Source organism: Siniperca chuatsi, linkage group LG20 (assembly GCF_020085105.1).
Source record: "Siniperca chuatsi isolate FFG_IHB_CAS linkage group LG20, ASM2008510v1, whole genome shotgun sequence".
Taxonomy (NCBI): domain Eukaryota; kingdom Metazoa; phylum Chordata; class Actinopteri; order Centrarchiformes; family Sinipercidae; genus Siniperca; species Siniperca chuatsi.
Genome location: NC_058061.1, coordinates 18,889,768 through 18,903,576, shown reverse-complemented (window position 1 = coordinate 18,903,576; position 13,809 = coordinate 18,889,768). Strand labels below are relative to the sequence as shown.

At 40.9% G+C, this 13,809-nt stretch overlaps 1 protein-coding gene across 3 annotated transcripts in view; it reads right to left on the bottom strand.

Moving 5' to 3' along the window:
• Positions 1-13,809, bottom strand: part of LOC122867387 (arf-GAP with dual PH domain-containing protein 1-like) — a 47,573-nt gene that overhangs the window by 30,928 nt on the left and 2,836 nt on the right. The window contains exons 1-3 of one of the 3 annotated variants that reach the window (XM_044178111.1): positions 6,035-6,168; positions 5,772-5,883; positions 2,099-2,190 (exon numbers count right to left, since the gene is read on the bottom strand). In XM_044178111.1, the coding sequence (XP_044034046.1) occupies positions 2,099-2,190; positions 5,772-5,870 (191 nt within the window). In that variant the 5' untranslated portion in view covers positions 5,871-5,883; positions 6,035-6,168. Of the gene's footprint in view, positions 1-2,098; positions 2,191-5,771; positions 5,884-6,034; positions 6,169-13,809 lie in introns of those variants that run through there. The other 2 variants (XM_044178110.1, XM_044178112.1) reach the window with 2 other exon arrangements.

Genomic DNA, 13,809 nt, shown 5'->3' with positions numbered 1-13,809 from the left:
CCACGGTGATTCATAGTTCTAAAACAACACAAATAGGAAGAGGAAGTGATATTTAAGTGATATTGGCCTACACAGTCAGAGGTGTGAAACAGTGTACTATATTCATTTACAGTAACAACGTCCCACTGCACAACATGGTGTTTGCATCACTTTAACACTTCTTAGCATGCAGTGTAACTGCCTCTGCATTCAGCATTTTCTTATCACATTCAGTTGCAGGCAGTGTGGGTAGAGGACTGTGGAGCTCAACAAGGCCCAGGAACCAAACCTCCAAGTGAATGATAATTTTGCTCTGTGTGTGCTGGATGTGTAATCAGGCAACTGTTTGAGAACACGTCCGCCAAAAATTATAATTTCCGCATGTTGGTAAAGTAAAGACAATAAACAAAGTTAAAGATGAATTTGATTGCATTATTTATTTTTTATTTTCAAATTTTACATATATATATACAGTGGTGTGAAAAAGTGTTTGCCCCCTTCCTGATTTCTTATATTTTTGCATGTTTGTCACACTTAAATGTTTCAGATCATCAAACTAATTTAAATATTATAATATTATAGTCAAAGATAACACGAGTAAACACAAAATGCAGTTTTTAAATAAAGGTTGTTATTATTAAGGGAAAACAAAATTCAAACCTACATGGCCCTCTGTGAAATAGTGATTGCCCCCTAAACCTAATAACTGGTTGGGCCACCCTTAGCAGCAACAACTGCAATCAAGCGTTTGCGATAACTTGTAATCAGTCTTTCACAGCGCTGTGGAGGAATTTTGGCCCAATCATCTTTGCAGAATTGTTGTAATTCAGCCACATTGGAGGGTTTTCGAGCATGAACTGCCTTTTAAGGTCATGCCACAGCATCTCAATAGGATTCAGGTCAGGACTTTGACTGAAACATTTAAGTGGGACAAACATGCAAAAAAATAAGAAATCAGGAAGGGGGCAAACACTTTTTCACACCACTGAATATTGCGATAATATCGTTATTGTGAATTATTTTGGCAACGATAATCGTGTAGTAAAAATTTGATGTCGTGACAGCCCTAATATAAATAAAATAAAGTCAGAAAAATCAACAACTTCAACAAACAAACAACAAATTCAGCAAATTATAAAAGTCAACTCACTATCATGAAATTTATTTTCATAGTTTTACGTACTTTTGGAGCACCACTCCCATCCCATTTGCCACTCAGACAAGTTGTGAAGTGGTGGTCTGGTAAAATGCTTTTTGAGCCGCAGGGGATTTTTGTTGCAGTACCGTGGGTTGATCACTGGAACAAACTGGCAGCAAGACTGAGACAACGCCATAGTCAGCTGTCTTGCAACTATGCTCTATAGACCTTTTTCACAGCAGACATTTTGACTAGTCAGAGTAGGAAAAGCACAGTTGTTACTTATAATATTAACAATGGCTTTGTTCTATTCAGCCATCATTCATTTTATTATTTACACCTGTGCTCATACCATGAAATACATGGTAAAATGTCTTCCATGAAAAAGGCAGTCATGCAGCCTAGCTGTAGCCAGCTAGCTCCTGTTAGCCATAACGCCCAAAAAGGACACACCACTCTCTATATTTTTTACTATTTATAAAGGAGGTAACAGTTGTCAAAATATAACTTGAAAGTCACCTCTGCTATTTTGGTCAATAAAGGTTATATTACACAATAACACACAAACACTGACCTTTAACACTAAGTGATATCGGTGCCATTATGGAAGTTCAGTAGAGAACTGCCAAAATATTTAATAACCATGGGGGAAAAAAGGAGATAGTTGTGAAGTGAATACTGTTATGAGGTAGGTTTGGCACTAAATTGATTGTACTATAAGTTACTATCTCTAACACTAGTCTGTGCTTCAAAATACTAGTAGTACGGGGAGTCAGCTCAGATAGCCTAAGCAAAGTGTTGTCTGTTAGCTCACTAGCAAGTAGGCTGATTCAGTTAGCACATATTTTCTCTTTTCAGACAACAGACATAAACTGCTTGTATAAAAATCATACTGGGACTGAGTTACATATGATACAGGGCTGCACCTCCAGTAGGCTATTTGTGTTTTGAAAGTCACAACTGAAAGAACTGAGTACTTACTTGCAGTCAGTGTGTGTTGGTCTGTAGTAGAAAGCAGGAACCTTCTGCTCATATTTGGCCTTGGCTGCATTGTTTCCCATAGCAGCCATCAACTGAGAGGGAGACAGGACAACACAACCTGGTCATCTAAATACTGTTCACAGTTGAATATTCATTTCAATAGAATAGATAGAACAGATCCAAATAACAGCAGCCATGACATTTCAAGGAAATAAGACCTAGAGATGACAACAAAACTACAATGGGAAAAAGAAAATAACATTAAACTTTAAATGAGACAACAACAGCTGAAAATCTTATGTATGACAGAACTTCTTCAGTTGACAATGAGGCCCCGGCATTGCTATGGGATTAATTTGCCTTCTGCCCTCGTTCCCTCAATTGTGCGTTTCATCCAAGGATAATCCCTGAGTCCAATCCAGCTGGCTGAATCCCTCAACACGCCTCTCTTATCCTCTGAGGGGCTCTTGAAGGGATGCAGCACTGTGTCGTTTTATTGTGACAGTCAATAAAATTCAACCGAATCACGGAAATTAACGTGACATAACTGCTGCCAAAATGTGATGCATTTGACACCTCGGAAGTGACATTTAGAACATGATATCAGTATCATCAATGCAAAAGATCTGGAACATTTTGCATAACCACCTCTGCTCAGTATCCATTTTATTAGGTATGCCTTCCCTTTATGTAAAGTGCTCACTATTCCAGTCAGTGAGTTGCAAGCATCTGCATAGCATGACATTCAGTTACTGTTCAATAAAATAACCAAATCTTCATGATAACATGATTTACATGGCAACAGCAAATGAGACCACATAAGTCTGATTTTTGGCAACTGTGCACAATTGGTTAAGCTCTCCCTACCATACAATGACATGGTTTTGCTTGCTAATTTATAATGTCACATTTTCTCTCTATTAACTTCTCATAGCTGTGAACCCAACATTTCCACAAAATCAAATCAATTAAAATGACTGCTACCCAAATATGTCATTAACAGATCCTCTGGACCTCATTTAAGAAGCCTCAGGTGCTCAGTGGTGCAAGAAACAAGACTAAATACAGGCATTAATGGCATCATTTCACTGGATTACTTTGTTTTCCAAATAAAAACAAGACAATCAATTCTGCTTTCACAGTTGACAGTAAAGTTGGGGATTGTCTGTCTGTAATTTAGGAATTGGTTTCCCTGCGATTACACCTGTGTACCACTAGGCGGTTGTTGGTGTGCAAGTCAGGGGTGGTTCTAAATGTACACACATTCTTAAGCAAATCAGATGTTGTGTGTCGAAGTGAGTATATGCATGGTTTAAGCACAAAAGCTTGATAAATGAGGTCCTTGATTTTAAGGTTTTTTTTGTGTTTAAAGTATATACCATCTTTTCAGAAATGTACCCTTGACTGATTTTTTGTTTTATTATTTTATTGTTCTTAGTTTGTCTGATAATACCCTTTCAACACTTGTCATTTTATATTGTTTTTACTTCTCGAAACTGCTCCTTTCCAGGCTACTTAAGGCTCTAAATTGCTTTCACAAGCCATAAAGCTATTCTTCAGAATAAAATGCTTATTTATTTTAAGAAAAGTTCATCTCAAGATAGTTCCAAGGACTTGACAATGACTTTCCTTCGGTCTTCACATCCCAGAGACCTTTGGGATGAGAGGGAAATATCAGAAATACCAGTAGGAGCTTAGGGGCGTTATCACTGTAAGTCAACATGAAGAAAGACCCCTGTGGGACATTTGTGGCACCTTGTTAAACTCAAGACAATCCTATCCAGTATTAGCTAGGTGCGGCTAATAAAGTGAATATCGTTGTGGCTGTTAGACAAAAGTGGCTCCTCGGATTGTGGCTGTTTTATTGGAGTGGGACCATGACAGCTCCAGAAGTCTCAACAATAAACTCTAGCATCTCAAAATCACCCCTAAACTCTCCCAGTACTGCAATTACAGAAGATTTAACACAGACAACACAAAGCGCTCACTACCCTTTTTTCCTACACTGCAATCAAATCCAGTCATCCAATCATCTAATACTCTTACTTGCAATTTGCCTCATACCATCTCCCCACGCTCCACTGAAGTCAAATCCCCATTACATCCCAATTATTATCTACTCACACCTCCAACCTCCCGTTTTTCCTCATGACTCATATCAGCATCACCTCCCCCAAAGGCCTTTTTGTCACCCAGTGGTGGTGTTAAAGCACTGACATGGTCCATTCAAGGGACAACTTCACTCTTTGCTCAGCAGAGCAAAAGCACATATTTGACTATTTCTTACAAATGACAACCTCAAACTATGCATTTCTGTGTTTACAATTTTGCACAGAACTCAGAAAAGTGTAAACAGTCTCACTAATGGAATAATACTTTATTGATCGCTGTGAGGAAATGATCGGGGTCAGGGTCTTGCACAAGGACTAAAGATGTCTTGAGACGCTGGTATCACAGCCAATCAAAGCATTTTTTTTAACTGACTGATATTGGCTATATTAAGCCAGATAAAACTCTGATCCTTTGTTTCTGTTGTAACCTACTGTTCTCTCCCATCACTGACCTACAAGTACAGTGCAAAAAATAAACAGCAGCCAGCAGTTTGAGTTAATGAGACCTGCACCTACAGAATGTGTCAGCAAGCAGAGCTGCTTCGGGTTTCAAAAATCCATCACGTCGCCTTTCTTTCAGTGACATGTTTCCTTCATCCTGCTTTATTTTCTGTCATATTGTTATGAAAATGCCCCCTGACTGGGTTGTTTCATAGCAACAAAAAAATAATAGTACAGTTTTAGACTCTGTAGTTACCATGGGCTCAATATTAATATTTTTTGTCTGCATTGTATGCACATTCATACCATTCACATACTAATTATGCAAACTAAATGCAGTTTATGTCATTATATTTGGCCTCATGCAAGAACCACTTGTGTGAATGGATTTGTTCTTAAAGGAATAGTTCGACATTTTGGGAAATACGCTTATTCACATGTTGAGAGTTAAATGAGAAGATCGATACCAGTAACCTCCTGGAGTCTCTGCTGGTTGCCTGGCAACTGGTCTAACCCAAGAAATAATAAAATCACATGTCGTTTTTACACACTTTTTTGTACGGATTAAACAAATGAGATACAACGTGTCAATTAGTGAGCTTTACCTCTAAAGGTGGTAGGCAGATTTTGTTACCATTGCACAGAGCTAGGCTTGCTATTTCTAATCTTTATGCTAAGCTAAGCTAACAGGCTGCTGGCTGTAGCTTTATACTTACCAAACAGATATGAGAGTGGTATCAATCTTTTCATCTAATTTTTTTAGCAAGAAAGTGAGTTCAGCATACTTCCCAGAAATGTCCATCTATTCCTTTAAGTGGAATGTGCGAGTGATTTAAGAAAAGGTGACGCATTCACCAATTTTCTTGTGCTTAACATTTTCTCTTAGGTGTGAATGAAAATCCTGAGTGGTCCAGGTCTGTCTCCAGGTCAAAACCACTTTTAACTAGAGAATTAATGCCTTAATCTGAGCTGGAGTTGATATATGTTACTAAAAATAAAATAAATAAGTATAATAAACTTAATGCAAAGTTAATACTTGTTCGCCATACCATCATATGATTTTATTGACAAATTTCAGCACAGCAACTTATACAGTTCAGTTGTTAGGAAAATTCTCTCACTCCATCAGCTGCTACGGTGTTTCTCTGCATGTCACTGTCCAGGCGATCCTCTGTTGCACCTACTGTATTATATTCTCTACTCCTTCTCCATCTCTCCATTATTTTTTAGCATCTAAGGTGGGTAAAGTCAAATATCAAATGTCAGCAGTCCACTGAGAGAAGGGGGAAGTGCTGTTTTATTTAGGATGCATACACGTTTTTGATATATTTCAGTGGGGATTTTGCAATGCGAGTACGATCTGTGTTTGCTGTTACTGCCCTACCTCCACCTCGCTGGCATCCCACGTGTCCTGGACAGACTTGACCCGGCTGATGTGGGGGATGCTCCGGTGAAGGAGCGAGCAGGCCTGGCAAACAAACACACCCAAAGTCAGCGACGCCCAGTCTGGCTCTGCAGGAGGGAGAGAGAGAGAGAGAGAGAGAGAGAGAACGAAAGAGAGGGAGGGAGAGCCGGGAGAGATGACGTAGGGAGAACAAGCACGGAGGTGAAAGGAGGGGAAGTGAGTTTGGGGAGAAAGAGAGAAGGGAGGAAATGAAATTGGGCAAAGCAGTGCAGGAGGGTGACAGAGAGTGGTGGTAGAGATAGAGGAGAGATAAAGGAGGAGGGGTGAGAAAATCTCCATAAAAGTCATAAAAGCGCTGCAACAAAGAGAACACCAGCTTAAGGTTCAGGCAATAAATACTGAAAGTGCTGATGCTGGCGCTGTTAAGAGGTAATAGGAGCAAAGTAAATGAAGCAAATATTACAAGGGACTCTGGTTGAGTGTGTCCCCGCTCATAAAGGAGAGCAGGCCAGCAAAATACGATTGTGGGGAAATCCTATTTAGCTTACTGACAGGAAACAGACCGCCTGAGATCTGATCAGAACTCAGCCGAGGTAGTTATGAGGTTAGTTACATCACCAGACTCCAAAATACGCAAACATCCATGCACACACGTAAAAAGACATGCTCACATTTGTATGCCCATGCAATATTTTATACTTTAAAAAGACAAGACAAACAGAAAAGAACAAAAACACACATCCTGGCATGCATGCACACACACACACAAACCTGTGCATCATCTCTAAACAGACCATATGCTGCTTTTTGCCAACATGAGCATCTGACTGAACACACACACTTCGACTACAGCGCTAGAAAAACTAACAGCCTCATCAGCAGTCAGACAGAATGTGCAAAAAAGGTTTAAAAAAAAAAAGAAGAAGAAGTTTTTCTCTCTGCATCGTGATTCAGCAGCAGCATCCGTGGGTGTTCGGCAAAGGTACATTTGAGTCACTGTATCACACGTAGACTTTGATTCTGTCCATGCAAATGAAGTTGTCAAAGTCGGAAATGCTGTGTGCCAGAGACGGTGACAAAGTGTAGTGTCAGAAAATGAGGGAGAGAGAGAGATGAACATGCAGTTTTGCACTGAAGGCAGAAATAATCTGATTGGTGGAAATTTAAGCTCAGTGCTAGTGCTACTAGTGCTGAAACTATTTGTCAATTAGTCGATTAATAGCGCTGTGGCTCTAGGGATGGCAATATCAGTCGGTCAGTCAGTCCACCACTTTGGTCCAGACTGAAATATCTCAACAACTATTGGATGGATTGCCACGAAATTTGGTAGAAGCTTACTGACTTTGGTGATCTCCTGACTTTTCCTCTAATACCACCAGCAGGTCAAAGTTTTCATTTATCCAGTGAAATATCTACAAGATGGATGGCACAAAATGTGGTACACACATTCATGTTCCACTCAGAATTAAATGTAATCATTTTGGTGATCCCCTGACGTTTCATCTAGCACCATAATCAGGTCAAAATGTTATTTTTTCCAAAACGTTGGTTTAATTCCTTAATGAATCCCATCAGCCTCAGCTGTACTTTGTGTTTAGTGCTAATTAGCATATGTTAGCATGCTAACATGCTAAGCTAAGATGGTAAACATGGTAAATATTATACCTGCTAAGCATCAGCATCTTAGCATTATCACTGTGAGCATGTTAGCATGCTGAAATTAGCAAGCAGCTCAAAGCACCACCTAAGTGCAGCCTCACAGAGCTGCTAGCGTCACTATTAGACTCTTACGGCCGAAATAAAATGGGGCACGGACGCAACGTGACACGTCTGCCGCAGCACGCAGAGCGCATCCAGTATAATCAACTGAAGCTGCTACACTGGCCACGGAAGCTGCGTGCACCCGCGCTGCTCATCTCTACTTTTACACGGCTGGTCTATTTTTTTTTTCTCTACGCGTGGCTTTGCAGCCCTCCAACAGGTAAAAACTACATAGAACTGTGTAAAAAAAACTGTGTTTAACTCTGTTTAAAAAGGATTAAAATAAATACCACATTGTACCAGAGGCAATGCAACGCAGCAGTGCAACCTTGCCGGTGTTTTTACACTTCACATTAAAATAAATCAATCAAATTCTAAGGATTTTCACTTGGCAAAACTCTATATGCACACAGTGAAGCTGGCACGCAACCACACGCTCCAAAGACAGAGTCTGTGTAGCAGGAAAAAACCCACTCCGCCCCGCCTACATAACAGAAACTAGAAATTTAAGCTACTCTGTGTCACATAAGCCCTGCCCTCAGGAAGGAATCTGCCTGAGTATCTGTTAATAGCTAGTTTCACCTGAAACTGACCTAATAGTTCCCAAGATGGCCCAGTAATCAGTAATCAGGCCTATTGTTTTCTGGCTGCATCTACTTCATCACTGTTAAGTACCTGATTAGCATGTGATTGGCGTGACCAAGGTGATAATACACTCTGATAGACTTTGGGCAGATTGAATCTCAGACCACCATTTCTGTTCAAAGAGGGGTTCTCTTTTTTCACAAAAATGGCTTCCTTGACACCCCGTTCAAACCAACTCTTCTCTCTACTTAGAATCTTCACCTCGCGAATGACTGCACCTTGAGAATGACTTCCGGATGGGAGCCGAAACGTCTTGATTCTGAAAACAGTGTCCAGATGACTACGACTGAAACCTTTTCTACGATAGAACACTCCTGGACGAATGAGGGACTACATCGTCATAAACAGCTAATATAAACATTTTTGATAAGGATCCCTTTAATGTGGTTATTTAAGAGTTGTGACAAATATATGTACTTTTACAGTTGAGAATTAAACTCTAAACAATACCTCAAACAGATCTTTGGCACTTCTGCCGATATACAGTACTGTATAAGCCAATGTAACTTTGATAAGCTAAAATCAGCCTATAACATCAGCCAGGGCATTAGTCAGGCTCTGTTCATGATGTTGGAATATGTGTGTGTATATTGTACGACGTATGTGCACACGTGTTAACATGCAAAGCGTGTGCGTGGCCACGAGCGACTGGGAGTACCATGTCCTCAACGGGCAACACTCCAAAGTCACCACATTCTCTCTCCATCTCACTCTCTCTCTTCCATTTCTCACACAAGGAGGCCCTCAGCGTGGTGCACCGCAGCCATGTGAACACACACACACATGCACACACAGTGAGAGTGTGTAGTACTCAAGGGAGTCGTATGGGAGCCAGCGGAGAAACAGAAGGGGGGGGGAGAGAAGCAAAAAAACCCAAAACACTATTCTTGCATTTCTCTGTCCTCTTGAGGCTGGAGAAAGCATGGATGGAGATGCCACAGAGCCTGAGCAGCAGAGGAGAGGTGATGGAGGAGGAGAGGTAGGAGGGATACAGTAGGAAGGGAAGGAAGGAAGAGTGGGGATTCTTTATCATGCAGAGAGATGATGTGAGCTCCCTGAGTGTGTTGCTGGCATCTACGATAATCTCCCTTCGATTTATCTCTTTTAACCCATGGCGAATGATGAAGTAGGCAATATTTTTTTATAAATGTCAACTCATCTTTTAATCATTCTGGATTGTGATCGAGCAACAAAGCACTAGAGACGGCGCTTTGATGCGAAGAAATCAAACCTCCTGCTTTTTTAAAAATCCGTTACATGTCCTTTTTGCCAGCAACACACGCGCAAATACACGCCTACACTGCTGACACACAAACACACAACCAGCCACTCGGCGGTGAGGTCATCGCTGTCTGAGTCAGGCCTTACAGAGAAGCAGACAGCACTCACAGAGATTACTGTGGCCGCATGACTAACTAACCACACACACACACAGACACACACGCACAGGGCTTCTTCCTCTACATGTACGTGGAAGATGTTTCTCAACAGGATTACTGTGAGCAGCCGATGCACAGCGAATGTCGTAGCGAACAGGAGGTGGAAAACTCCTGATGTAGTGTGACTCTGCTGTTTTGTTTTGTTTTCTTCACAGTGCTTATGCTGTTTGAGGCGTGTTTGTTAAAGAGCTGCAGCACCTTGGCTCTGTCTCCGAGGAATTGTTGAGAGAAAAGTCAAGTTTTGCAGGAGTTACGGGGCTCGTTTGGTGGAGAGACAACAGAGCTTGCTTGATTCGACTGCACACAGTTGAAGAAAGAAGTGCCTGTGGCGCTACTGCAGGGCAGATGCACGAGAAATGAATGCGGGGGCATTTATACAATGGCAGCCCCTGTGCCCGGGAGCATTCGCAGGCACTTTTCTGCATCTGCAGCAGTTAATTTTGTGTGTCTGGACGTATACACATCAGTCTGTCAGTGGCTGCCTCATGGTGGGGGTTAATGACTAGACAGCTGAGGTTGTGACCCTCTCATGTCTCAGCTAAACCCCTGAGGCACTAGCACAGGCTTTTATTTGTACAGCAGTAGTTACAGTCTTAGATTTGGCTTAACTTGTGATTGACTTCAGCCTTTGTAAAAAAAAAAAAAAAAAGGCTTTTATAAGAAAATCATCAAGGTTTTCTTCATTTCTAAAGGCTGACTTTTAATGATAGAATGTATTTGCAAGAGCGAACATTAAATAGAGTATACACATCAAGGAATCCACTTGAATCTGTTGAGTTGAATCTGAGAATTGTGTCTGTGTATAGCTGCATTTTGGAGAGAAATCGGTAATCATCACTGAGTGTGCTAGTGACATGTGTTCATGCTTTCCTCCTGATTCCCATTCAAACACTTGAAATGTCTCTTTAACTCTCTTGTATTTTATCTTGCACCCTGACACAGACCCTGCTGTCTGCCACTGTACAGACTTACATTTCCTTTTCTTTTTTTTTGCATATTATGCCTGTAACCACTGACCCCAAACAGCATGTTGTTTGTTGAGTGTCATTTAAAAAAAAAAGGTTTGTAAAGCAAAGCCACACTCCCTTTCTTTGATACATTAAGTATATTTGAATAATAAATCATTTGAGTCCTATCATACAGTCTCCAAGAGTGTAGTATGCTTAAATGGAGCATTGCATTAGTTTAGGCAGAGCACTGAAGTCGCGCTTGCATTAGCTGATTGGCATCAGCTGCTTCATGCTTTACCCTCAGTGGCTCATTCATCAGCTGCTTGGCTACCAGCTGACTAAAGTCATATTCATAGAGGTGTACAGCACAGTCATTATAAGCTACTACTCTCGTCCTCCCATCCCCCTGTAGTAGAAGGCAGAGGTATGATCACAGCATCGTGTTTAAGGTGTTACAGGCTGTGATTCCTACATTATTTATGTCCTAAAAAAGCTCTAAGAAAAGGGAAGACGCCTGTAGCATACTGCTAACTCTTGCAGGCGCTGGTTCAGTGAAAGGAGCAACCGGAAGTCGCACCCAGGATTCACGGAAGGTATCACAGGGATAGGAATAAAGTGGACAGCAATGGTATAAAATGCTAGCTTTAAGCATGACGTGTATCTGTCCATTTACCGCATGGGGAGGTCACAAAGGTTGAATGCTGCAGGTGTGCTCTGGCTGGGAGACGTATGCCTACAAATGAAAGTTTACATAGAATTTTCTTAATAAATGGCATATGAAAAAACCTAAACCATATGTGTAAAGGTAGGACCCTCAGAATAAAAAGCCTCAGTTTTCACAGCAAACACATTACCAATGCTTTAATTGGCTAGGGCTATATCTCACTTATTCACACCAGTTTTTATCATGACACTGAGTTGCAACGAGAAATGCAGAGAAGTTTTTGTTTTCTCCAACTTTCCCTAAAAAAAACCAACCCATTGAAAAATAGTCTGGAAAGCCATGAGCGGGCTGCCATAGGAGTCTAAACCCCCTCCTATCTCATCATAGTTCCTGCTGTTTTTGCTGTTCAACAAACACCTTCCTCACACCTCAGAGGCCTGCTGAGGCTTCTCTCTGGGGGGGGAATAACTCGTTTGTGTGTCCTTAGCGAAGGGCAGAAGCACAGCGCTGCTGAGCTACAGAGGACCCTGCCGTATAAGCTCCCAGCTCAGCCTCGCAGCGGTCTCATCTGAGCAGAGAAAAGATAGGAGGGGAAAAGGTAAGGAAGGGCAGAGTAAGAATGACTAAGCATAAAAAATGCACACGCAGTGCTGCCGCTTTTTCAGACCAATTACAGCAGGATTTCTGTCTGCTTAGTGGATGCTGTATTTGTGATGGGGAGATCAGACAGGGGTGAGGGAGGACTGCCAGGTCACTGTTGTGTTTACTCTGTCAGCCTGCAAATACAATAGAGGGATTTCATGTGATATATTGGAGGTCCTCAGCTTTCCATTGCTTTTCTAGCTATGCAAAACGTCTGTGATGCTTTTGACTGGGAAGTAAACATTTTATAATTGATGTATCTGACTGAATTTGGGCTGTGTGGCAGCGAAGTTACGTTCTGTCGCCTCTAACTTTCACTCATGGAACTGGAATCGACTGCTGGTTAACAGGTGGTGTCTATGGGCTGCAATTAAATCATTATTTCATACTCGTTCAGTTGTATGACACTAGAAACAGAAGAATATGTAAAAGGGAACAACTAAATTGTGAATTCAGTCGTATTACAACACAGTATACAGTAGGTGACCACAGAGAACTGGAGGGTACTGAAAGTAAATTTAAATGCCAATATAGTCGATCACACAGCTTTTCTCATTAAACTGTATTTATATTGATTTAGTCAGATGATGTCGTGATCATAAAATAACAGTTTGGTCAGCCAGTCTCTCCTTTCCAGATGTTGGCTGTGAAGCGCAGTTTGGTTGTTGAAGAAAAAGAGACTGAGCCGTTTTTCTGTTGTTCAGGTATTTCACTGTGGGTGGAGTTCTTTATGAAAACGACCTGGAAAGGCTCACAGGAAAACCGAGTTTTACAAATTAGAGGGTTTAATGTAGGTGTAGTCTTAGTAGTCTTTTAGTAGAGACAGGACTACGGCTGTGGTTCCAAACCTTTTGCTTGTAAAACCTTAATACAAAGCCATGAAACAGGTTGCATGTCTATGAGTTGTGAGCGCCTCAAAAAGAGGCAAATAAAAGTATAAAGTATAATACATAGTATGTAATAATAGTATGAAAAAAGCAAAGGTACAGGGGGAAAAAAACATAGTTTTGTCTGGAAGAATTTAGTTTTTTCTCTGTTTGCGACGCCGTTAATCATCTATAGACCCAGAACAGTTGACTTGTATACAGACATTTTATGGTGTTTTTATATTATATTGGCCAATAAAGCTGATTCGGATTCTGATTTAGCAATCATTTGCACACAGTCACTTTAAATAATGAACCTCCATGATTTGATTAACAAAGTAGGGCAGTAACTGATTACATGTAATTTGGGTAATGTAATCAGATTACAAGCAACAGTAACTGGCATTAGCCTCAATTAAAGGCAACTAGAAGACTTGTATAAACTGACATTTGGAAATGCCCAATAAATAAGTAATCCAAGAGTAAGTGAAAAGACATGACAATGCTAACATCCATTATTTATCAATCATTTATCTAGTTGGCTTATCTATCAGCCTAGGGTATATATCTATAGGGCTACACTACCTGTTACATCCTACTTAACTATCCTCCTTACGTCCTCAGTATTAGCTCACATCGACTCCAGTACACTACATGTCTGTTTTCTTTGCTCTGTTGAGATGATTTGTGGTGTTTTGAGCTGTAATGAAACTGTGATGTTTTTCTGAAAAAGCCACTGAGATAAGATCCCGTCCCCATCTGGGAAGGAGCCGCCGAACCAGCATCA